This window comes from Ursus americanus, chromosome 4 (genome assembly GCF_024610735.1).
Source record: "Ursus americanus isolate L20-20 chromosome 4, mUrsAme1.1.p, whole genome shotgun sequence".
NCBI classification, from domain to species: Eukaryota; Metazoa; Chordata; class Mammalia; order Carnivora; family Ursidae; genus Ursus; species Ursus americanus.
Window position 1 is genome coordinate 8,950,018 of NC_142130.1, and position 26,555 is coordinate 8,976,572.

At 35.8% G+C, this 26,555-nt stretch overlaps 1 protein-coding gene and 1 long non-coding RNA gene across 2 annotated transcripts in view; one reads left to right on the top strand and one right to left on the bottom strand.

The window, feature by feature from the left end:
- LOC123786377 (uncharacterized) overlaps positions 1–1,157 on the bottom strand; it is a 30,296-nt gene extending 29,139 nt beyond the window's left edge. The window contains exon 1 of the long non-coding RNA XR_006777939.2: positions 1,028–1,157. This is a non-coding gene — a long non-coding RNA (uncharacterized LOC123786377). The remainder of the gene's footprint in view (positions 1–1,027) is intronic.
- SEC62 (SEC62 preprotein translocation factor) lies at positions 424–25,956 on the top strand. Its single transcript, XM_045788620.2, has 8 exons — positions 424–578; positions 7,943–8,051; positions 9,270–9,375; positions 13,755–13,959; positions 14,205–14,297; positions 16,702–16,762; positions 19,012–19,131; positions 23,184–25,956. Exons 1-8 carry the CDS (start codon positions 543–545, stop codon positions 23,651–23,653), a joined length of 1,200 nt encoding a protein of 399 aa, XP_045644576.2. The 5' UTR covers positions 424–542; the 3' UTR covers positions 23,654–25,956.
- Positions 25,957–26,555: the final 599 nt, after the last annotated feature.

Genomic DNA, 26,555 nt, shown 5'->3' on the forward strand with positions numbered 1-26,555 from the left:
ATATCTCTGCCCCTCGGTTGTTTCCCCATCTCTTAAATGGGTTTAAAAGAATTTACGCTTCGGTCAAGTCTTGTTGGTGGGTCAGAACTCATTGAAAAGATAGGAATTGCCACAGAGAGGTCCGGAATTCCGTAGATCTTAGTAAATCTCTCTGTGAAAGGCCCCACCCCAAACGTACTGACCCTGAGCGGGGTGGGGCCCGGGAATCTGTATTTTAGTAACTTCCCAGGTGATTCAGATGCTCAGTGGGGTTGGAGAACCAAGAACTCTTTGCAGCCCTCCTGTTCTCTGAACCACTTCTCAATTTCCCTCTGGTCCCACAGATTTCCAGTTCCCGCAACAAAAGGAGACGCGTGAAGATAACGAAGGCGCCAACAAAACAAGCCCGGCCGCCAGGGTCCCAGCCTCCCGCCGGCCTTTCCCGTCCCCAGGCGCCCGGAGCCAGCCGCCAGATTACATAACGGGCCCACGCGCACTCTCGCGAGGTTTCCACCGCCCCCCTCCTCGCTCCACGTCAGAGGGAACCGGGCGGAGCGGCCAACATGGCGGAACGCAGGCGACACAAGAAGCGGATCCAGGTAGTAGAGGCGAGCCCTGGGATAGGGGGCTTCAGGGCGCTCGGCAGTAGAAAAAGCGAGGGAAGCCCCCGGAAGGGCGAGCGAAACCGAGGGCGAGACGAGCTGGGGTTCCGCTGCGAGGTCTACGGGTGTGGGCTGCGTCGTTGTGAGGGGCCTGGTGGGGGGGGGGCGGTGTTGGCGACGGTGGAGAGCGAGGAGGACGTGGTGGGGCAGCGGCGGAAGGCGAGAGGCGCCGCGCTCCGAATCGGCCGTGGAGGCGCGGCTGCCAGCGTAGGGTTCCTGTGACTGCTCCGGCCCAGGCCTGCGCTGGGAGGTCAGCCTCCTCCCGAGCTCAGACACCGACCTCCCCGAGCTCCTCCCCTCCTTTTTCTGCCTCATCCTGTCGCCTTAGTTATCCCGAAATTAAGGCCATGGTAATTAGAGTAGAAGGAGGTGGGGGACCTACTGACCTAAAGCAGCCGGTTCTTTGTGCGTAAATAGGCAGAATGTAGGAGACGGAGTAATCTGGGTTTGGTCAGCTGCCTCGGGGTCCCAGGCGACGGTCCGCCTATCCAGATGTTCAGTTGCGTATACCCTCCTTTCTCCTCAACGTTACTAACTTAATAGTCCAATTGAAGCTTTCCGGCTCGCTTTCAGGCGACACAGTGTTAATAAACACAGCCTCGTTGGTACTGCAGCGACCTGGTCGCGCCCAGAAACCTTTCACATGCCAGTGTGTTAGCCTCATAACCTACATAACATCCCTCCCTCTTTCCACATGCATGTCATCTGTGCATTTCTTCCCTGCAGTTTTCCCCCTGTTGTTCTAGCTTTTTGCCAAGAGGATTAAATACGTGGAACATCTTAGACTCAGGATGTTTTTTATTAGTCAGTTATCTTATCAGCTTATCTGCCTAGAAACCTTCATATGTCATCATATTGATAAAATGTAATTTGTTAATATACTAATCACAAATTGTTACACTTCCTGTCTTTCTGTTTCTTTGTATTTCATTGCTTAAAATGACTTTCGATTTAATGTTTTATTCCTGCATTTAAAAAAAAAACTTTGCCACTTAATTGGCCTACACCACAGGTGATTTGAGCCATGCAAGTTAAAATTCTCTGGAAAACTGAAGTACTAGGAAAAAAAGATGCCAGTGATCAGTAAATTTGGAATTTTGGAGTTGGGCAGAAGTAAGAAAGTAGTTCCAAACAGAGTACAGAAGAGAATCAAGAAGAGACAAATTCTCCCAAGTTCTAACAGGTCATCAAACCAGAGTTTAAGGTTATTATGGAAGAAGTTTCTAATTATGCTATTCCTAGTTTCAGAATTTAAGGTTATTCGTTGGGTATGGATATATAATACTTTCATTATAATTTGTATTGAAGTTGGTCAGAATTGCAGTTACTTAAATTTATACATATAGTACATGTTATGCCCTTTAATACACATTATTTGTACATTTCAGCTTCTCTTTAACATTGTTGTAAAGGTGATCCTTACTCACTTTTGAATAGCTGCTCTTTTTTTCAGTTTTGATCTTATATTAAACAGTAAGGTAGATTAAGAAGCTGCGTAGTAGTGGCAGTGAGCTAAAACTTGAGCCAGACTGTGCCTGTTTGTACCCTCGTTTCACTAATTGTTAGTTGTGTAACTTTGGGCAAGTTACTTAACTTTTTACCTCAATTTACAAATTGTAAGAAAGGATATGTACCTCAAAAAGGGTTGTAGAGTTGTGAAAAATAGATGAGTCAGTGATTTGTTATTAAAGGTTGTAGAAGTTAGTAAGGGTGTTTGGCATATAACTCCTTCCCTTTCCTTTCTCCAAAAGGAGGAAGGATTTAGGCTAGTTTGTTTTGGTTTTTGTTAACCACTCTGATATGCTGAAGAAAGATTAATAGCTATCTAGTCAGTAAATAAGCCATTAGGTTGCGAGTTATTGTTTATTTGAGGATCAGATAAATATGTGAGGATCTAATTGCTAAAAATCAGCTGGACATATTGCTAAATGAAAATATATAACAGTGATTTTTCCCATCCTGGAAGTTTATACATAGCTGCGCTAGAAGGCTGTGGAGATCTTGGGAGTGCTACTTGGAGTACTACTATGCAGTGTTAACAAATTAATAAAAATGTAAAATATCTTATAACATCCTTGGGTTTCTCTCCACCCACCCCGCCCCAAATCAGAAACTATAATTTTGGCATCACTTTAGACAAAAAGATCAAATGGAATGACAAAGTTCAGAGCTTAAGTTACAGAAAAGATTCTATTGTAAGACTTTAGGGCAAAAAGGTCTGTAAGATCAACTGAATTTCCTGTTGTTTGTTACTTGATGTTTCATGTTTAGAAAAGATTTTTATGTTTAATAGATTCAAGTAACCTTGAATTGTAATTTGTACATTTGGGGAAATGATTGATACAGTTTCAGGGTTTGGAAAAGTAGCTAATTCATTTACTTTTTCTAGTGTTGCATAATTTCAGATTCTGATATCCCATCAAATTTGGAAGGAAGGGGACTATTTTGTCACATTTTCTTCTTGGATTCACTTTACTGATCACTGAAAACTGGAAGTGAGCCTATATGTTTATTAATGTTATAATAGGAAATTTTAATGATTGAGATTCTCAAATGAGAATGATATCAATCCAAAGTAATGGACCATTTGAAAGTAAATAATTTTAAGATTTAAGTAATGAATTATGTAAGTTTTTAAGAATATACAGTATGTGCTTGTTGGTTAACAAAGTGCTTACTGGTTTGGAATCCTGGTGTCATGAAATTTTAGAGTTAAGAAGGATTTTCAGATAATAGAATTTGTTTGGAATCCTTTTGCACAAATGCAGTTTTTATGTAAAAGCAGGATGATGGGCCCAAAGCCCTATCACCTCAGTACCCTACTACCATCATCCCATACCTCATGGTCCTTTAAGCTATTTTTAGGACTGACATCTACAAGTTTATTAGGTATAAAACTTACTGATCTAATATATCACCATCATTTTATAAGATAAACTAAGGTTCAGTGAGGTTATGTGATTTGACCCAGGGTCACTCATCAAGGTAGTAAAACCAGATTTAGACCAAGTCTTCTAATTCCCAGTTGAGTGTTCTTTCCACCTCCCCAGTGATCAAATAAAAATAAATTGTTCAAAATACTTTAATCCGGAAATGCTTATATTAAATTGTATAACACAAAGATTTAACATAATTTGTCCCTGCTAAAGAGAGAAACATCCCATTTAGTATTCTGCTTATCTGTATTCAGTTGAGTTTTGGGACATTTAAATGGGTTACTAATTCTTAGAACTTTTATAATCTTCATCTCAGTTGATTTTATTGCACCCACCTGTCTCCCTGATAATAAAACCCTGGCATATCATGGGCCTATATGCTTAATTTCAGAAAAGGGAAGGAAAGAGAAAGTTTGTGACTCTACAGTCTGACTCTCTGAGACCTTCTGAAGAAAATAGAAGGATCCAAGGAAGCCAGTCCTAAATCTGAAAACTCCCCCAGAGGCTTATTGGAGGACTTGCAATAGGAGTGAAACAGTGGGGTATTTACAGAAGGGCACTGTCGTAGTCAAGATGCAGAGACTCCTGAAAAGCTTTATTAGTAATGTGCTGTGTGACTTTTAAGCAAATGATTTATCTAAGGTCCGCTCCAACTTTCAGATTTTACTCTGTTAATCTATTTGCATTTCACAAGTGTTTTATACTGCTTGTATGAAGATACAAATTTATGATTTGTGAACTAATCTTTTTCTGTTTTGCTTATTTCACTTAACAAATCAGCCGAGCTTATTTCTACTGAATATAGCAATTTAGAAAATTCTGTAAGATTGAAGACTGGCTTATTGACTCTTGATCTAATATTTTTTCCTAAAAAGGTTATCGTAGGTACTGGCTAAAATAATATATCGTTAAAAATGGTAACTCCTATTTCATTATAGTATTTGCATCTTGATCTATATTCTAAAGTAAAAATAGTATTTGTTAACTAATTTAAAAAGAATGTTCTAACCAGACTTTCAACTTACATAATTTTGGACTGTGAGTTGAGACAGCCAGCATTTTGGTATTTGGGTGCAAAGATGGCAGGCCAGTCTCAAAACCTGTTGGCTCTTTGCTTTCTCTTTCTAAGACATTTGCGCTCACTCATTGAGCTATGAAGCTCTTGTCATTTGAGGGTTGATGAGCTGGCTTCTCTTTATTAGTGGTTGATGCTATTCCCAAAAGGCCTTCACTTTTTGTTAGAAGGTTTCTAGAAAAGTTATGAAAATATTCTGAAGATTTGTTCGCATCAAAAGGGAACAAAGAAGGGAAGCACTATATTCTAATGTATAAACAGGAAGAGGATAAGACTGTTTTATACTCTTCAGGCTGCAGCAGGGGAGCAGTGAGAGTGAAGACAACATGAAAGATCTTCTAACCAGCTTCCCATGGTCATGTTCTCTTGGTAGTCTTTTATAGCGAACTTTCTTTCAGTCTTCAAAGCCCCAGCAGATGGCACAAATTCTATCCTTTTTGCCTACAGGCATTCTACAATATGTATAAGTTATATGTGGTATAATGAACATTTCATAATTCACAAAAGAAAATAGAAACTTATTAAGGATTTGAACTTGAAGAAGGAGCAAGGAAGGTTATCAGTTCTGTTATACCAATATTTTGATAGACTTCACTACTTTTCTGGTCATTTTCAAAGGAAGTTAGTGATACTTTTAAAAAGTTATCAGTGGATAAAGTAACTGTGTCTACTTGGGAAAGATTATCCAAGTCCATGTTTTCTGGGTCTCCTCTGTTTATTGTTACTTGGTAGTACCTTTACCAAGGAGGGGAAAGGAATAAAAATAGATTACTTGAGTGTATCTTGAGGTTGTTCGAAGAGTTTGGTGAACTTCAAGTTAATTGTTAAAATGAGGTTTAAGTGTTGTGGATTCGTGTGGTATCAGATTCCCTAGTATATAATAGTAGAATGGACTTTTGCATTTCTTGTGTATCCTTATATCAGATTTTACATGTGATGCCTCTGTCAGAAATCATTAGACTAGTACACTTGTACCTCTGTTTAGTAAATAGTCTAATTGAGCGGTAGTATGAGTATAAACTTGTCACATCTAAAGTTGATGTGCTTGGAAAATATGTATGATATGTTTCTGGAAAATAACAAATGCTATTTTGGATAGTTGTAACAGAGTATAGGTATCATGCCTTACAAATTTTGGTATTAACTGAAACACCCAAAGGTATTTTAAGGTATACACTCAGTAAGTATGTATTTGAACAATTTATGTTTATTTAGACTTATCTCCCACGGTCATTTTCAATCAAGCATATACCAGTAACAACTTATCAGTTAATTACATAAAACTTTAAATTGACAACAGATGTATCAAATGAGAAAAAAATTGAGCCTATGTGGTGTGATTATAAAATAGAATTGGTTTCCATAAACCAATTAATAGTATCGCATTATTTTCAACTATTTATAGTATCACTTTTTTGGCTGTACCATGAATATATAGTTTATTATTTACTAGTAGATGAGCCTCCTAGAACTGCATTGTATTATACAAACATAATAAAATACTATCATTTAACATATGATACTGACATATATTAATATATTTTACTGTGATTTCAAAAATTGAAATATAGACTTTTCACTTTTTACTTTGTTAAAAAGTATATTTTGTGGCTAAGCCCCAAATCATTATGAACCTTGTAGCTGTTAGTGAACTTGGAGTGTTAAATTCTGTTAATTAATTTTGTGAATAGTGTTAATTTTGAATTTGCAGTTTTTTAAGATTTTATTTTTCTAGGATACATATTTTTTATATAAAATTAAAGCCTTTTTATTCACACAAATATTTGTTTTTTACTGTAGTTTTCATTTGGATTGAATGGTTTGAGCTTTTAATTTTTATTGCCACATATAACCCACAGGTGGGAGTACTAGCAGAGTGTAAGAATCATGCACTGTTAATTGGGCAATTGGAAGTAGAGGGGTTGGAAAACACAGAGGAAGAAATAGGAGAAGTAGCTGCCAGGTGATTTAACAGTCAAAGCACAGGTTTTCACTTCATCCAACAAATTACTCCCTTTCAGGATAAAATTAAAGCTGGAAGCTTGGTTTGTTAATTGTTTCCTCATTTTCATCAAACATAGCTGAATTCAGACTTATCTAAAATTAGCAGGAAAACTGACATAAAGGCAGGTGATTTGGGTAGATTATTTTTTCCATTTTGTGTTATTAGGAGGTCTTGTCTAAAACATAACTGTCTTTAGTAGCATTAATTGTTTTCAGCATCCTAGATTCTCGGCAGATAATTCTTTACTAATATTTGGCATTTCATTTAGTTAAGAAATAGACCTTCCTGAAATCATTCACATTTAGGTTATACATTGCTGGAAATATTGCTGGAGTGCTCTGTGTATCATGCTTAAACATGAAATTAAAGACAGTACTTTTGTTCCAGTAACTTATAACAATAAGACAACTTATAAAAGTTTATATATAAGATCTGTAAAATGTAGACTGCCTTCATTCTCTTCAGTATATGAGTTGTGAGAATAAGTACACAGGAGGAATTGTCAAATTAAAGGAGTAGTTCAGAATGTAAGGAAATAAAAAGAAGATAGGGAATGACAAACAATGAAGAAAGTAATAGAAACTTTGGAGAAAGGAGTGGAAGAAAGAGAATAGGGAAGGATTAAAGCAGGCTTTCCAAACTCCTTTGTGTACTTCCATTAATGAGTTAAATTAGATTATAATTTATCTCTTTATCGCATTTTTATTTTTGCTTCACCCCTACTAGGGAAGAAAAGAAAGACAAGGTGAGAAAAAGAGTCTCAAATAGTTGTATGGCTCCCACACTGAGACAGCTCTCTTTGTTTAATCTAAGAAGTCCTCCTATGGTCCTTTGTCCATTGTTCAAGGTTCATAGCTTTGACTATTATTTAACATTTATTTATGGCACCTGTTTCTACTTACTTTAACATTTGGGCACTAACTATTGGCAACCTCTTAATCTTTTAAATTATTGCTTTGTGGCTTATAAAAAGAGATCAGGCAAGAGTGAAGGTGAGCTAGTACAAAGTAGTTACCATACTGGAAAAACAACTCGAAATAAATAAATGCCTTGTAGCTGAGACAAAAGAGGCAGGTTTTGGCCCTATCAACAAGTATTTGAAAAACATGTAATTTAAAAAAATCTCTAGTCTGTCTTTTGTATACATTACCAGGTCTGCTCCATAGAAAGCTTGAAAGAAAGGCTTATACTTCACTTTAAAATATTTGCAGAAAACATCTGTAAATTCAGTGCATGAATTTGTGAAGTAAAATGATTATATAAAATTAATATTCTTATTTTGCAGGAAGTTGGTGAACCATCTAAAGAAGAGAAGGCTGTAGCCAAGTATCTTCGATTTAACTGTCCAACAAAGTCCACCAATATGATGGGGCACCGAGTTGATTATTTTATTGGTAGGATTATATCAGTAAAATTATAGTAGTGTACATATTTTATGACGATAACTAAATTTCAGTTTTGTAGATGTTTTAAAAGTGCTTTCCAAGTATGCTTGATGATGCTGGGCATATGGCAATTGATAATTCTGTTCTTTCCTTTTATGATTGGAAATGTCAATAGCAAAAGATAAAAGGGGCACCACCTGGGTAGCTCAGTCCACTAGCCGTCCAACTCTTGATTGGGCTCAGGTCATGATCTCAAGATTGTGAGATTGAGCCCTGCATAGGCTCCTCACTGGGCATGGAGCCTGCTTAAGATTCTCTCCCTCTCCCTCTGCCCCTCCCCTGCTCTTTCCCTCTTTAAAAAAAAAAAAAAAGACAAAAGATTAAAGAAAGTGCTTTATAATAACATTTGTTGCAGCTTTTAAAAAAAAGATTTCAGTATAATTACTACCTTTTGTTTAGGTAGTGTATGTACTTGGACAATAATCTTTTTTAAAAACTCTGGAGTAGAATTCAGTGTGAAATAAGTCTGTTAGAACTAATGTAGGAGCTTTGGTTCTTCACATAATCCAGAGAACCTCATTATAAGCTAATGTCATCTATAATATAGCCCTATAATTCAACCACTGACCACTAAGTGGTTGAGTTTGCCTGTCTCATTGATTAAGATTGAATTGCCATTATAAAGAAGAAATGTCTTTATCTTCCGTTTCCTTGGTGTTATGATTAATGATTTAATGTTCATTAAAAATAAAAATAAATGCTATTCTCTTCAGATCTAACATATTTAGCTTCTAGTGGTAGCAGTAGATTGTTCACAGAGCTTATTTCTCAATGGGTAACAGTAAAGCTTGATAACAATTTCTATTACCGTGGGAGAGGAAGATTTTTGGTTTGTTTAGCCTACATTTAATTGTGATTATTTGATTAAGAGTGATACTTAACATTTAAAATGTTTTTGTTTAGAACATTTTCCCATAATATATCTTGTTTTACTTAATATTTTTGAATGTCAGTTATTTCCCACCATTACTTTAAAAAGACCCTTATTGCTATGTTTCATAAATTGAGGTTTTGAGAAGAGCTGCTTATTTATCATGATCATGTCCAACTCTGGATTTGTTTTTATTTTCTGATACCAGAATGTTGATATTTGTCTTATAAATTATTATTTAGATAGACATAAATTCCCATGTACACTAAATTTAAAATGACAAATTTCTTCTTTAGCTTCAAAAGCAGTGGATTGCCTTTTGGATTCAAAGTGGGCAAAGGCCAAGAAAGGAGAGGAAGCTTTATTTACAACAAGGGAGTCTGTGGTTGACTACTGCAACAGGTAGTGTTTATTTCTTAGTGACGGATAACATAAGTAGTAATTTCAAAATACTCGCCATAGTCCAGAAGCTCCTTACCCATTTTTATTATTAAATATAGTGATATTATGACATAGCTCAAACAGAGCTTTTACATGCAACCTGGATTTTTTCATTACCTCTAAAATGGCATTTATTTGGTGTTAGATATGATATTTTCATTTTAATTTGTGTTCTGTTATATTTGTACATTTGCCAGGCTGACTGAATTGAAGAATCGGCAATAAAAATCATATACCAGCGCCAAAAGTAACTAGAAAATGCTTTCTTTTCTAGGGCAAATGGCTAGGGAGTCTTTTCCAGAACTTTGGCAGGGATTCCTAATAGACCTGTTATCACTCGGTTGGTTGGTTGGTTATTTTTGTGCCTACACGGGGTTATTAGTCAGGTACCCTTCCTTATTTTGTTAGGTGATTGCTCATGTATTCCTGGTAAAATCAAGGCAACTATAACATCTGCCTTTTCTTGATTCCATGGTGAAGTATAGATAGTTCAGTAACATATCCATGTTTTTCATAGTAGGTGCTTTGGGAAACATCAAAACTGAAGTTTATAATCAGTAGGAATTTAACATTTCAGATTATTTTATATCCTTGGTAGGGAGATACAGTATTTACTGATGTATTGTTTAATGGCATTTAAAGTATCAGCCAGATGAGACCCATCTAAGAACCACTGTTTGAAACCACTTTTTAAAACTGTGAAGTTAAAGAAGTATCAAATATTTCTTAAAATTTTTAGTTGCCAAAAACTGGAGTCACTATTGGACCTTTCAAAAACAGTGAAAGTTTCACTGTAGGGGCAGGAATGAGCTAGCAGTGATGTAGCTGGCATTTTTCTTTCCAGCCATTTATGTAGAACTCCAAAGTGCAAATTTCCCTGCCTGCCTCAAAGTAGATTTATTTTGTACATATGGTGTGAAAATTAAGAGATGCTACACATGCAAAAACAGAATTGACCCAAGGTCACACAGCTAGTAAGTGGTAGAGCCAGAATTCTAAATCCAGCACTTAAATTCCATAGTCATGCTCTTAACCACTGTGGTATATTACCTCCTCCAACAAAAACAGGATGCGTTTAATGAAGCAAAAATTAAAATGAAGGTTTCGTCTCTCACTACTATTTGAATATTAAATCTGTGAACCCAGACAGAGCAGCTAGTATTAATCCACCTCTGTTGTCCTTTTAGGAGCCTTCATACTGTGTTCTATGAAAAGCCCTAAAGACATAGAAATACACTCACTTTTCATTGTATATGTTATTCCCATTCATACCAGGTTGTGTGTGTCCTTTCTACACTAAAATAGAGAAGCATAACTACCTAAATTCTTCAGAGCCACTTCTGATAACAACCATAGCCAGCCCTCACGGGTTCCAGCCTGACTACAAACAAAACCAGGAAGGGACATTTGTCTAGTCTCATTTTATGAAGCTGATAAGTGGACTTAAGGGAATCTGAAAAAAAACAAAAAACAAAAAAAACAAGAAAACAGGAAAGTGTAGGATGATACACAAAGCAACATTTTCTAATATGCTGTGTGCCTGTTACTGGCCTGATTTGAGTATGAACCTTTGATTTAGCACCATTCTAACTCCATGTGACTTTGCATCTCCAACCCACTAGTCCAGTAATGTCCTTCTCACTCTCATTCATATACCACTTAATAAAACTTCACCATTGCCACATAGGCGAAAGTCTTGAACACATGTCTGGCTTTACTAAGTGTTTGTAAAACCTGGGGGAAAAAAAAGAGGTGAGGAAAAATATAAGCAATTTATTAACTTTGTACAAAATGCTTTTAACAATCCGTTTGTGTATTTAACAAACATTACCAAATATCTATTGTATTCCAGGCCCCAAGAATACAAAGATGACTGCGACTTGGAGCCCATCTCCAAAATACATATTCTAGCCTATTAGAGAAGATTCATGACTAATTACAGTGCATTGCATTCTGTAAGGAGGGCAGGGATGAGAAAACTTTAAGAATGGCTTCACAGGGAAAATGTTTCATCAAAATTTGAAACATAAATAGAGGTGATTACCCAGGAAACAATGGGAGAAAGGACAGTCAGTCTTGGCAAAGGGGACAGAACATCCTGGGAGAAGGAAGTAGTTCTGTGAAAATCTAAGGGAGCTTTGTGTGAGTGATTTGTATTATATGATGTGTTAAATAAATGGAGACACTGATTTTATAACAATAGTAAATGTCATCTCACTTTTCCAGCCATAGAGTGAGTTGAAGTAGGCATTCTCTAAAGACCTATTAAGGAATAAGTCAATAATTTTACTTATTACTGATTAGATTGATGCTGTAATTTAATAATATGAAACCAAAGTGTGTGTGTGTGTGTGTATTCCATAACTGTTAAACAAAACTCAAGATTTGCTATAGCAATAATAATGCCTGACTTTGAGTACATATATTCCAGGCACCATGCTGTAAGCAATGTATGTGCTTCTCATTTAGTCCTAGAAGCCCCTGTGAGGTAGTTACCCCATTTTAGAAATTTTACTAAAATTAACTAATTTACCAAAACCCACACAGTTAAATGGTAGACATGGTATTTGAACTCATGTACTTGAATGTGAACTTTTCAAAACCAGTTTGATTGGTAATAGTCTGCAGTTGACCCTTGAACAACATGAGGTCTAAGGGGTGTCAACCCCCACACAGACAAAAATCCGTATTTTCAACTCCTCCAAAACTTAACTACTAATAGCCTACCGTTGACCAGAAGCCTTACTGATAACACAAACAGTTGATGAACACATATTTTGTATGTTATATGTGTTATATGCTATATTCTTCCAATAAAGTAAGCTAGAGAAAAGAAAATGTTATTAAGGAAGTCATGGGGGGCACCTCATGTCAACACTCAGTCAGTTAAGCATCTGCCTTCGGCTCAGGTCATGATCTCAGGGTCCTGGGACTGAGTCCTGGATCGGGCTTCCTCCTCAGCAGGGAGCCTGCTTCTGCCTCTCCCCCTGCTTGTTTGTTCTCTCTGTCAAAGAAATAAATAAAAATCTAAAAAAAAAAAAAAAAAGGAAATCATGGGAAAGAGAAATGCATTTACTGTGCATACCGTATCTATCAAAAAACAAATGTGTAAATGGATATTTGTAGTTCAAACCTGTTTTGTTCAAGCGTCAATTGCACCTGGGTAGTAGATATTGGCGGTAGGCTCTTTGGGGCATTTCAGACAGTTGCACAATTATACGCTATATAGATCTTCTGAACAAGTGGAAGGCCAAATGAGAAAACCTAAAAGTTAGTTTTGTGGAGATGTTCATGGGGCAGACCTAATTGGGCTGCAGAATGAAGCCCAGCCAGGCAGCTGAAAACATAGATGCTTCAGAGGGCACAGCATAATGACCAGAAATAAGTGGTCGTTGGGCAGGAGGGAAGCATCTGGTTAACAAGTGGTATGATGTGCTGGAGGTAGAAAGGTGGGTAGTCAGCAGGCACAGATAGTGGCAATAAGATCTAGCTTGTAGGTTGTGTTTTGGTAGTTGTACATTATCAAGGAAAGAATGAGGGAACAAATCAAGAAGTCTGAAATTGAAACATAGGATTTGAAAGGATGGCTTTTAGGTAACAAAGGTAAAGGCAGCCCAGTTTCTCGAGTAGGATTGTGAGGTTAGAAAGGAACTACCACCTACATTGACTTAATTTTGGGTCTTCTAAGCTCATCAGATAAAGAAATGAATAAAGACAGCAAATATCCCTTAAGTAGTTTATAGTCTAGTGAAGGGGGCAGACAGACATAAATTGCATATTAAGATATTAAGCATATCTATAAATGCTATAGATACGATAAGATAACAGGAGGGAGGGTAGCAGTGGGCTTATAATTTTAAACAGGGTAGGGCTTGTTGTGAAGGTCTTCCATTTGAGGGAAGACTTGCAGGAAGTGAGGGAACATCAAGAAAGACAGCGGAAGACATGGTTTAGATCAGTCAAATCATGGGTACATTTTTAATCTATTTTCTTATCTCCTGTTTTATGTCTGCTCTTGAATTTGACAATTAACATTAAATAAAACAATTTTGATTTATGAATTCAGAGGAAAATTTCATAAGGCCTGTAATCTGTTATATAATTTATGTAGTTGAAAAATGAAAATTAGGTTGACAAACTATTATATAATCAAATTGGAAATACAGTTGTTTTTTTATTAGAGGTGGGGTTGACTATTTTTCTGTCCATTTACTAGTTGTAATTTTTTTTGCGAGTTGCCGATGTAGTCTTGCTCATTTTATTTGGGTTTAGTGTTTTTCCTTTTCAGTTGGTATCTGTGTAGTTGATAAGGGGTATAATGTCATACATGTTTTCCATAGGCTTTTAAAGAAGCAGTTTTTTCACCGGGCACTGAAAGTAATGAAAATGAAGTACGATAAAGACATAAAAAAAGAAAAAGAGAAAGGAAAGGCCGAAAGCGGAAAAGAAGAAGATAAAAAGAGCAGGAAAGAAAATCTAAAGGATGAAAAGACGAAAAAGGAAAAAGAAAAAAAAAAAGATGGTGAAAAGGAAGAATCCAAAAAGGTGATTTCAGCTACATTTAAGTAGAAATAAATTATGTGCCCATGATCACTGGCATATGAGCACTTTTGAAATGCTGTGCAACAAGCACTTAAGATAACTATATTATTAGGGTTCTTATAAATACCATGGTTGAGAATTTTTATTTGTCTCTCAAATAGTGAAACTTTTTTTGACTATGTGAATGTCTTACCGTTTTTTGCTTTTTGTCAGTGTTTTTTTCTTCTGTTTGGCTTGTATTTTAATAGGAGGAAACTCCAGGAACTCCCAAAAAGAAGGAAACTAAGAAAAAATTCAAACTTGAGCCACATGATGATCAAGTTTTTCTGGATGGAAATGAGGTGAGAGTATCAAGCTTATAAATAGAAATTCAGTTTTCCTTAGGAGTTTTTAGAATATTCTTTGATAACTTTACTAAGAAAAGAAGTACTTTTGGTAACTCTAACCATGTAGATACTACTGTTTTTAAAAAAATCAGTAATTTCTCTGAATTTAGAGTTACAAAAAATATGTAAGAAAGTTAGTCAGAATTAACTTTAGCTGTCTGTGAGTGATAGGAAACCTGAAATAACCATGACTTAAAATAGGTGCTTGTTTCTCCCTCATCAAAGAAATCTGCAGGTAGGTAGTTACAGATCTGGTAGCTCTACGGTGGAGCTGTTTGAGGCAATTAGTAAAGGTTACCTTATGGTCCAAATGACTGCCAGCATTATATCCGCAGCCAGAGGAGCAAAGGAGAATGAGGAACATGCCTCCTCCTTAAGGACACCTTCCAGGAAGCTAGCAGTTGCATTTCTGTATGGATTCCAGTGGCCAAAACCTAGTCACATGGTCATGGCCTATGTGCAGTCAGATCTTAGAAATGTGCTTTTTATACTGGTGGTCATTTGCCCAGCTAAAGTGCAGTATTTCCTTTACTCTCAAAGAAAAAAGAGTAAATGGTTAATGGAGGATACCTACAGTTTTGTGCCTCTTATAGTCAGACACACTACTTTAGGGGCCTAAAATTTTCAGTGTTACTTGATGCTTTACTCAAGGAAGTTGTTTTTATTTCTTTTGTGATGGGAGATTTATGTGATGGTAACCTTCCATGAAGATTGCGTAGTCATTTAACAAAAACATTATAAATGTTTTTAATGTTTTTTAGTCAAAAACATTAGTTACATACTGGCCATTGAATTCTTGTGAATTTCAAGACATATTTCTTCTGCTATACCTAATACAAAAGTAGTGTATATAAAGTAGTGGTTCCTAGAGCTATGAGTTTGAAATTCTGTGAAGGCTTTTCAGGAAATATGTGCTCTTGGCTCATTCCAGACATACTTGCATGAGAATCTGTAGTATGGAATCTAAGGGTGTGTGTGTGTGTGTGTGTGTTTTGTATGACGTGTCCCAGGGTGATTCTGATGTGAACCACTGGTTAAGAACCACCATAATAGAAGATAACAGGTCTTCCCTAATGTGAAAGCTCAAATACCTTCAGTTAAACATCAAGCATTAGCTATATGCAAAGACATTTTTATAGGTGCTGGGAATAGCATGATAAATAAGATAAATTCTTTTCTTGGAAGTGTTTTATACTCTAGCAAAGATACAAGCTTTTAAACATTACTGTATCACAGTGTGGTGAGTGTTATGATATGAGAACATCAATTAAGAATAGTAAATTTAATCAAAACAGGATAAGGAGGGTCTGGAGACCTTGAACACTTGAGCTGAGCTTTGAAGGACGACTGGCAGATTACCAGGTGCACTGGGCAGGAGTTACAGATCTGTTAGGTGAAGGAAACAGCCTGAACGAAAGCAGGGCTGCTTGCATTCTTAAAAAGACTGTATTTTATTCTATGGAAAGCAACATGCTTTCAAACTTTTAAAGTTGGGAAGTGTCTTTAAAAACGTTGTTTTTAGAATGCTAACTGGCAGAAGTGAGGTCTGTGGATCTGATTTCCAGGGGAAATATGCAGTTAAAAAAGAGGAATGTAACCCTCTGTGTTAGAAATAGAACCACATCAAAAAGACAGTAACAACTCTGGTCAAAATAAAATCAGGAAAAGGAAGAGTACTGATATTTACAGAAACTAAGATAAAACTAGGTTTAGATGGTGATTGAGCAGAGTTCTGATTGTTCTGAATGAAGTAAACTTCTCTTGTGCAAAAGTAAATTAAGCTTTAAAGCAGTGGTTCCCAACTTATAGGCTACAGACCCTCCACAAGGGAGTAGGCAGTGTAATTATTGCAGATAGTTGTAGAATCTTTATATTCGCTAAGCATGATCTTCATTAATGATTCTTTGCATTTCATTGATGGAAGGGAACAAGGTAGAGTTGATTGCTGCTGGATCTCTAATAGGGCCTGGCTGGATCTATCTTAACTGTGCTCTTAGCCCAGACTGCTTCTGCTTATACCAGTGTGCACCATTACATTAGGGACAAAAAGTGTATAATTGCTAGTCTTTGGGTTGAAAATAGGTAATGGTTTGCACACATGAACAAATTGTTAAATTCATGTAAGTATGTGGAAATTTACTTAAGTGTATTACAGAATTTATAGTTTTGAAAGTAATTTTCTAACTAAATGGATACCCAAAGAAACCCTACTTACTGAAGGAAGGGTCTTTGGAATTTGTTTACCTTAGGAAATAGTTCTTATATGTTAAGAAGTTGAAAGCGACTGTTGTAGAGGATATAGAATTAAGCTTAACTTACTAATGTAACCTTAAGCACTGAGGTTTCTTGATTTTTCTAGGTATTTGTGTGGATCTATGACCCAGTTCACTTTAAAACATTTGTCATGGGATTAATTCTTGGTAAGTACAGTCTCTAAAATTTAGAAAGGAAAATAAAAATACAAAAGCCATAAAGAAAAATATTCAACATAAAATAGTTATTTTAAAAGAGGTAGGCTTTAAATATATTCAGAAGATAAATGATAAACAAGGAAAATATTTACAAGACATGAAAGCAAAAATTAAGAGATTAACAGCCTGGTAGAAAAATGGTAAAGGTAGCCCACAGATAAAGAAATACAGCGATAAATAATCATGAACAAAACTTAATCACACGTAATAAATGTACATTAAAGCAACCATGATGTAAAGGATTATAAAGTTTGATAGTACCGAGTTTTGGTGAAGGTCCAACACTTAGGAAAAACCAACACTCTCCAACAACTGATGATATGTCCATTGCTTTAGTTTTTGTGGAGAACAGTTTGGTGATGTCTTTCAAATTTTAAATGCATACACACTAATGCAGCTGTTCTACTTCTAGGAATTTATCCCATGACCTTTCTTAATACAGTTACACAAAGTATCTATTCAAAAATGTTCATTAACACATTATTCTTTTTTTTTTTTTTTTAACATTTTATTAGAGAGCTTGTGCACATGACTGGGGCGGGGAGAGGGGGAGGGGGAGGGAGAGCAGATTCCGCAGGTCCCCAGGGAGCAGGGAGCCTCTGTGCAGGGCTCCATGCAGCTCCCAGGACCCTGGGATGGTGACCCAAGCTGAAGGCAGCCACCTAACTGACTGAGCCACCCAGGCGCCCCCCATTGACACATTATTCTAATCCAAGTCCCTCAGACTATATTTAGGGTAATTAGCAAGTATCTTTTAAATTTTAAATGTCTATACTTTTTAACCTAACAATTACACGTCAAGGAATTTATCCTATGAACTTATCCTGCCTATACTACCCTAATCACAGTTGCACAAATATACCATACTTTGGTATTTCTTGCACTCTTGTCTATAATAGAATAAAACTGGAAACAATCCAAGTTCCTGCATAGGAGAATGGTGGAATAAATTATAGCACAACTGCACACTAGAATATCATGCAGCTTTTAAGAATTAGGTAGGATATACTGATGGAAAAATATCTAAATAGGTTAAATGAAAAAAACTACAAACGTAAGAAGAATCCAAGCTAATTTTTGCAGAAAAATATTCCATGTAACTAGTTTTAATTATGCATAGGCAGTCTCTGGCAGTATAAATTAGAAACATAATAGTAGCAACCTGAGGGGGGTGGGTAGACCAATAATTGAATGAAAATCTCACTTTATACCTTTTGGGTGGTTTTTCTTACCATGGGTATGTGTTATTCTTGTAAGTTCAGGGAGCTTGGGGAGGAGGGTATTTAACAAGTAGAAAAAATAGATAGCGGTCAAATAAGTAAGTGTGATCAATGTGATAGCATAGGATCCCATTCAAAATAACTCAGTTAAACCCTACCCCAAATTGCTAATAACTTTTGATCACTTACTATGTATTAGTCACTTCACTAAATATTTTACATGCATTATTTCATTTCATCCTCATGACAACCTTTAAAAAAGAGGAAGAGGCACATATTAAATATAAGGTTCTTAGCCTTGAAGGGGTTAAATAACTTCCCGGAGTTACTTAGCTTAAAAATGATAGAGCTAGAATTTGAATTCTGGTCTCTCTCACTCTAAAGACCTAAAACCAGACTTCTGATTTCTGCTGATTATTCCATGTGATACCATGGTACTTTAGAAAAACACTGGAGATGTTTGTATCCAGTTTCCCTAACTACCAAAAAACCATCAGAATCACCTGCTGAGCTTTTCAGTCTATAGATGCCAACACTGCACCCCAGACTCACCCCTCCCCTGAGGGAGGGATCTTTGGAATCATTTTTTGGTTGGTGGTGTTATTCAGTGATTGTTCTTTAAGCTTCCCTATTTATTAGGCACATATATTCAAAAATAAGATTGACATTGCTCGAAAACAGTAGCAGTTGATCATTTAAGGAGCTAACAATTACACATTTTTAGACACTTTTTTCTAATCATATGTACTTTGTACTAGAAAAATCCTAACCTAAAAGCAATAGTTAAAATGTTAGGCTGAACTATGTGAAATGGCTGATAATTTACCATTTTTACCTATAAAAATGGCAATTTTATATGTTTCAGTGTGTTTATATTTCGGTTTTGCCCCCTAGGAAAATATTCACTGTTATTACAACCAAGCCATTTAGAATTTTAGTCTCAAGTGATCTATGTAACTTTGTCATTTCTTGTTGCAGTGATTGCAGTGATAGCAGCCACCCTCTTCCCTCTCTGGCCAGCAGAAATGAGAGTAGGAGTTTACTACCTCAGTGTGGGCGCAGGCTGTTTCGTAGCCAGCATTCTTCTTCTTGCTGTTGGTAAGTATTGTTATTAGTAAATTTGACCTTAGTAAGGTAGATACCAAGCGGTTTGGACTGTAATCTGGTGCTTTAAGTAAAGCTTAACAGCAAAACTAATGTTGGCAAATCAAGAAGTACATGGACCTACTTTTTGGGTCATAGAAAACTGACTCGGGCTTGAAGTAGAGTATGTACCTGGTTCAGTGTGGTCTGTTGTGAAGAAAAAGTAGTGTCTCTTAATCTGCATCTAGATATGTTTTAAAGTCTAGCTACCACAAAGACTTTAATATTTTACAGTGGTTGGTCATTTATGAGATGTAATACTTTTAGTAAAGCATTTTTATATATTGACTTAAGGCAAATGAAACTTATATTAAATATGTAAGTTCTATGTGTTTATTCAATAAATGATTCTAAACAATTGATTTGCCATTTTGGGGAAAATTTTGCGCCCATGTACTGAAAGAAATTCTAGATGCATTAAGGAGTTTTAAAATGGTTTTTAAAAATCAAACAAAACATAAGTAATGTTTTTTTACACTTCTGAATGAATAGGGTCTTTATAGCCAAAAACAAACCAATATAAAAATAACTCACTTCAAATGAGGAAATTAAAAACAAATTATTAATAAATACATGAAAAATTCTCATCACCAGTAATCAATAAAATTAAGATAATGAAGTATTTTTTTGTTTGTTTAATTAGGAAGATTTTTTTTTTTTAATGGAAATACTCAATGCCAGGGAGGGTTTGGCTGGAAGGAGATACACCTAAATATAAATAGTGGTGACAGTTGTGAATAATTTTAATGTTGTTCTTTATACTTCTCTGTATTTTTTACAATGAGTATGTTACTTACCGTGAAAAAACTAACAAATATTATTTTACTTAAAATCCTGATCTTTGAAGATTTTCCCATATAGGGTGGACAGGTCTAATTTAATTTTTACTTTGAGAAAGAAATGGAAATTTTTCTCAGATTATCTAAAGCCGTGTATTGATTTTTAAACTTCTATATATAATTCTTTGGTCCATGTAGAGTTTATTTTGGCATATGATACTAAGTTGTGATTATTTTCCCCAAATGACAAATCCACCTTCCACCAAGACGTAAGAGAGTATTTCCTGTACAAAAAGAAAACACATTATTGACCTAACATCTGTTGTTAGAGGACGTAGTTTGACTAAGATTATCCGAGCCAAGTACACGTTATTCTGAGGTTCTGTGATATATAATAGACTCCTTTATTATAAAGCATTACTCATCTATCCCTAGGCAGTTTTCCTATGCATGTCCATTCACCCTGGATATCAGGGTGTCCTGAATTAGTGCCACCATCCCTGGACCCAGTGGCTCATGTAGGATTTTCATTCAGTTAGCATGTTTATGGGCTTCCCTTTTTTCTCTGTGATCTCTGACTGTGTGAAGCTTTCTTCACCCACCTTTCATATTTTCCGTCCTCTAGCTTAGTCACCTTGACAAAATCCCCTGATGCTTCTGCACCGTAACACAGCACATTTGTAGACCAAGAAATTAGATCTAAGATTGTGAAGCAGCTAACTAATAGTAGTATACTACCTGCATCAAGAATGAGAAGCCAGGGACGCCTGGCTGGCGCAGTCGTTAAGCGTCTGCCCTCGGCTCAGGGCGTGATCCCAGCATTCTGGGATCGAGCCCCACATCAGGCTCCTCTGCTAGGAGCCTGCTTCTTCCTCTCCCACTCCCCCTGCTTGTGTTCCCTCTCTCACTGGCTGTCTCTCTCTCTCTCGGTCAAATAAATAAATAAAATCTTTAAAAAAAAAAAAAAAAGAATGAGAAGCTATAAACTTTGATCTGACATTAGATAGAATCAAATTGGTATCTCCAGGCTCTCAAATCCTTGAAAATTTAGAAGCTCTTTGAAAAATTTTAGTGAAGATTTAACTCTACTGAATAGAATTAACCCACTTACTTATCTTTTATTTAAACTAGTATTCACAATAATTTATGGTTATTATATCATTTTGCTCTTTAAAATACCATTTTTTTCAGTAGTGTTTTCTATCATTTTTCACTTTAAATATGCTGTGAATTTAAGTATGCATTGTGGATTAATAATCTTGTGAATTAAACCAGAAAACAAACCCAACATTTTGTTTCTGTTAGAAAATGCAATTCCAAATATACTTTCAAATAGTTTTCATCTGTAGCCCACTTATAAACTGGATATTTATTTTATATTATCCTGTGAAGTATTACATATTGGTCAAAATTTATTTGGTGACCTTTGGCAGTTTCTAAATGTGTCCTTTTTAGTTGAAGAGCAGTATGACAGTAAATACACAGTGGTTTTCCCTGATTCTTCCATGTTTGCCCCGGTAATTTAATGCCACATAAAACCGGTTAGAATTCTGCTGTGCCCAGTTTATATATGTGGAAAATTTAAGTTTATTTGTGCCGTTTCTGTATTGTTTTTTTGTTGGATTTGAATCAAGATTTCCAATATGGACAATCTGTCTTACAACCCTACAATGTCTATCATAGTATCATCATTTTATTTGGAGAAAAAAATATGCAGCCTCCTTAAAAGACATTCATTATTTATTTTTATCAGTGGAATTTATTCTTAAATCATAATTTCAAACATATTTGCCTTTTCTGTTTGTACCTCAAAAGATACTAATGTGTACAGACTTTCAGAATACTTATCTTCTTTGTGAAAATAGCAGTTACTACTTCATAAAAGTCAAGGCAGTTATAACCATTTCCTTTTATTTATCCAGAGCAGACTAATGGAGGAGGCACAGATAGCTGAGCTTTTTTCAGACTTAATATGAAAATGCTGATATAATTGTAAAGAAAATGGAAAGCAAAACAAACCAAAATCTGTCATCATTGTTTGTCCATAATATTCACATAATCATTATGACCTTCAGAAAAAAAAAATACAAAAGCGGGAAAATCACACAGCTCTGTATAACTGGTAAATTAAGAGAAAACTATATGAAATACTGGGGTTTGTGTTTTGAAAACTCATTACTATAACATTCTCAAATTCTTCCATTATCTTTTTTTTTTTTTTTTTTAAGATTTTATTTATTTATTTGACAAAGAGAGAGACAGCCAGCGAGAGAGGGAGCACAAGCAGGGGGAGTGGGAGAGGAAGAAGCAGGCTCCCAGTGGAGGAACCTGATGCGGGGCTCGATCCCAGAACGCCGGGATCACGCCCTGAGCCGAAGGCAGACGCTTAACGACTGAGCGACCCAGGCGCCCCAAATTCTTCCATTATCTAAGCACAGTTTTGAGTTTGAGTTTTGAGAGTAACCTTGGGCCCTATCCGTTTAAGCAATCTGGCTTAGCCAGATTAGCATAGTATTATTTCCTAATATTAGGAGAGGAATGGTCCCTAAATAAGCAGAAATTATTTAACTAATAAGCAAAATTGTAGTTAGGAAAATGTTCTCTTACTGTTGAGAAGTATGTAATTTTATTTAGAGGACTTACCTTTCAGGAAGAGTAGGCACATGCCTCGGATCCATGACATATTTAGGGCCCTGTAGAAATGTATTTCCATTTCTTTTAAAATCAGAAGTAGTAATATATACATGTGTATAATAATGAACCTATGCATATTTGCGTTTATACCATATTTGTATTTGTATCATAAAGAGTATAATTTTTAATATTTCTTTACGGAGGGATTGCTTCACAAAGGCAAAAGTGCCTAGAGTCCAGGAAAGTCATGATGCAGCCTTGTTTTTTCCCTTTTAAGGGCTTCGTAAGATATCCTTCATCCCTGACGACATTTATTTCCTTTTTCTCACACCATGGTCTCATGCGTCCTTAACGTCCGACCCAGGCTGTGCTTATTGAGCCACAGCACAGCACAGTGTGCCGCAGGGTCAGAGCAGAATGCTCTGCCCCGGGAATACTGTGGTTGCTGCTGTAAACTAGCCAGGATGTAATTGTTTATATTCAAGGTACATGTAATGTGCAAATAATAAACTGTATTTTCAGTTTTTTATTAAAATATTCCCCTCTATCCGAGTCAATGCTTGAATTATTCAATTAGAGACTTTTTTCCTACAGCTCGTTGCATTCTGTTTCTCATCATTTGGCTCATAACTGGAGGAAGGCACCACTTTTGGTTCTTGCCAAACCTGACTGCTGACGTGGGCTTCATCGACTCCTTCAGGCCGCTGTACACACATGAATATAAAGGACCAAAAGCAGACTTCAAGAAGGATGAGAAATCTGAAACCAAAAAGCAACAGAAGTCCGACAGTGAGGAAAAGTCAGACAGTGAGAAAAAGGAAGATGAGGAGGGCAAAGTAGGACCAGGGAATCATGGAACAGAAGGCTCAGGTGGAGAACGGCATTCAGACACAGACAGTGACAGGAGGGAAGATGACCGATCCCAACACAGTAGTGGAAATGGGAATGATTTTGAAATGATCACAAAAGAGGAACTGGAACAGCAAACAGATGGGGATTGTGAAGAGGAGGAGGAAGAAGACAATGATGGAGAAACAACTAAATCTTCACATGAAAAATCATAATCTGACTACTTTGGGACTAAAGTGCAAGAGGTTGGATTTTCTGTGTTGGCTGATCACCCTAATGCGCAAATGACGTTGTAGCATTCTTTAAATCCGTTCGCTGAAATGTATTTGACATCCAAGCAATTATATTCAGTCCTTCATTTCATAGAATACTATTACTGGTACAGTCTAAAGCCATTTATAAGTTGTATCTATTTAATAATTTTACAATAAATAGGTCTTATTCATTTTGATAGTTATCAAAGATGCATTTTCCACAATGATATTTAGATTAATGGCATTTTTGATAGTTGTACGGCTTTTTACTATTAGATTAATCAAAATAACTAAAAGGGATAAAAGAGAAACATCAGCATTTCAGATTATGCATAGTTATGTAGCCATTTCACAGTTTCTTTAAAAATGAAATGCTTAAAGTCCTTGTTCTTGATAGTTCAGCTTTGGTTGATTATAGAAGTATACCAGGAAATTTCTAAGATTCTGAGTTAGCAGGGTTCAAAAGCATTTTGTGGAAACAAGCCAACTAGTAATACAACAACACTTTTAGTTTAGCTACAAATTCTCCTTTTCCAACTTAGGAAATCCAAACTGATTTGTACATCTGACTCAGAGAAAGACAGTCATCTCCAACAGAGAAAGCAAAACAGCATTGGTTGGAAGGCGATGGCTCTTCTTCCCATTTCCTTGTCGTAAAGTGAAATGTATTCTGTACATAATTTACAAATAAACATTTTATTTTAATTGTTACTTATTATTTAGACATTTTCTCAACACTTAAATTTGTAAAATTAAGACCATGTAAGGGTATGTTTTTAGAGAATTGGAAGTTTCAATAACCCACAGAACATCTGTGATCTTTCTACAGCAGCTTCAGTTTTGTGCCAACATTCCATGTATTTGAATATGAGTTAAAAAGATCCTTATTAAATAAGAGCAGACTTAAAGTAGCTGTTTGTATGCCTTAATGTTCATTTTGATTTATCTTAAATCTCTACATTTAGAAAGGAGGTACTATATTATCAGACCAGGAGGCACTGCTATGAAAGATAATTTACTGTTCTAAAATATCAATTTAAAATAAAGAACATAAAAGAAAACATAAGAGAACCATTGGGCTCTAATTGCTTTGAACTAGTTTTGCAGTTTGCTTTTATGTTTTGCATACCTTAATTACAAGTCTTTCGGAAAAATCTTGTGTTTACCTATGAGCATAATATCATTCCTTGGACTTCTACTCTTATGATAATGAATATTAAATTATTTTCCTTCAGTCACAGAGCATTTTGCTTTGTAGTTGAAATAGGTGTTGTGGATAGGTCTTTTTTTTCTTTAGGCTGTTTCCCATCTAGTGTTTGACTAAAGATGTTAAATTTTTCTAATTGTGAAAAAAGACATTTTCTGTATAATGACACCTTTTATTAAATATGGCTTGACTGCTTCTTTATAGTACTCCTTGTAAGTGGACAGAAATATGGCTATTTGGTGTTAATGCAACTCTGTCAAGGCTGCAAACAGTCATTTAAAAAGTTTCCTCCTAGCAAATGTTCATTGATTTAAGTGCCTGGGTGTTTTCCCCTCACATTTTCAGAGCTCTACTGCTTATTTCCATAGTAAGAGTATGCATAATTATAGCTTCTGAGCTTCTTAATCACCAGTAGCACTAATACCTATTTTGGGGTATGGTAATGGTACCAAAAGTGTTTTTTCAAAAATAAAAAATGACTTAACTTTTACTACTATGATAATACCCAGGCACTCAATATTTATCCTAAAGCTCTTTATAATATATGTAGTATGTCTAGTCTTAAAGACATTTGGAGCATGGCAAGAAAGTCAGCTTCTCATTGATGTTTGTGGATTCTTACAGAATGTTAATACAAAGTTTTATAAATATTTGGTGGTCCCTGGGGGAAAATATCATTCTTACTATGGTTAGAAAGTGAGTTAGAAATTTCAGCTCAGTGTCTTCTACTATTCAAGGTTGTATACTTTAAACAACTATAAAAATCAAAAGGTTGCCACTATTAAATGCCTCAGAAGAATAGCTGGCTGTCTTTGTTGACTAACATTAAATATTCTTAGGCCAGAGCATGGAGGAACTGTTTACATTAGTCAAGGAAATGGTGATTTTTTTTTTTAAAAGGAACTTCAGGTTTGCTATGCTACTGTAAGTAGAAGCATGAAACTTTTGGATGATGTAGGATTTATTGTGGAGTAGATATAAATTGGCCTAAGGATTGACTTAACCAGCTGAGTCCAGATAATAAGAATAAAGCATATGTAATTGTTCTTAAAGTCAATGTCAATTAAATAGATTGTTTTCACTTTTCCCTCCCACTAATATCTTTAATTTTCCAATTATATGGCCTTCTAGACAACTTTAATTGAAATAATTTGGGTTTAGTCAAATACTATTCAGAAACTAATAAATTTTAATGTAACACATTAAAATTATGCAGTGGTGATGGGTTTTAATGTTTCTCCCCTTTTTAGTTTTATAAGTACCAATTAGCTGCTGACATAGAAAAATCATGTCTTTTGTAAATTGAATTTTCTTTTTTGACTCTTTAGTGGGAACTGGAAAACAGCAAGTACGGTTGATTTGTTGTTCTTTGTGGCAGTTAGATTCTATAGTCACCACAAACACGGAATTAATACTGAACCATTGCTCCAAGGGGAAAAACAGGGCTATTGTTCTGTAAGCCTCTGGTCACATTTTTATCAACTAATCAATACATAAGCTTATTTCAGGCGTCTTTGTGTTTTGTTGATTTACTAACGTTGAACTATGGTCAATAGCCCTGTAACTTCGTGCTTGACTAAAGCTCACCTAACACATGTTATTTTCTCCACGAGGCATGTCACAGTCTTTTGTACCTGTTAGGAACATTAGACAGCC

Bases quoted from the DNA above. Each gene is read 5' to 3' on its own strand.
- SEC62 (XM_045788620.2), top strand. From the start codon at position 543: ATGGCGGAACGCAGGCGACACAAGAAGCGGATCCAG. The intron at 14,298-16,701 runs GTGAGAGTATCA...TGATTTTTCTAG, and splicing joins TTTTTCTGGATGGAAATGAG to GTATTTGTGTGGATCTATGA. The intron at 16,763-19,011 runs GTAAGTACAGTC...TTCTTGTTGCAG, and splicing joins TGTCATGGGATTAATTCTTG to TGATTGCAGTGATAGCAGCC.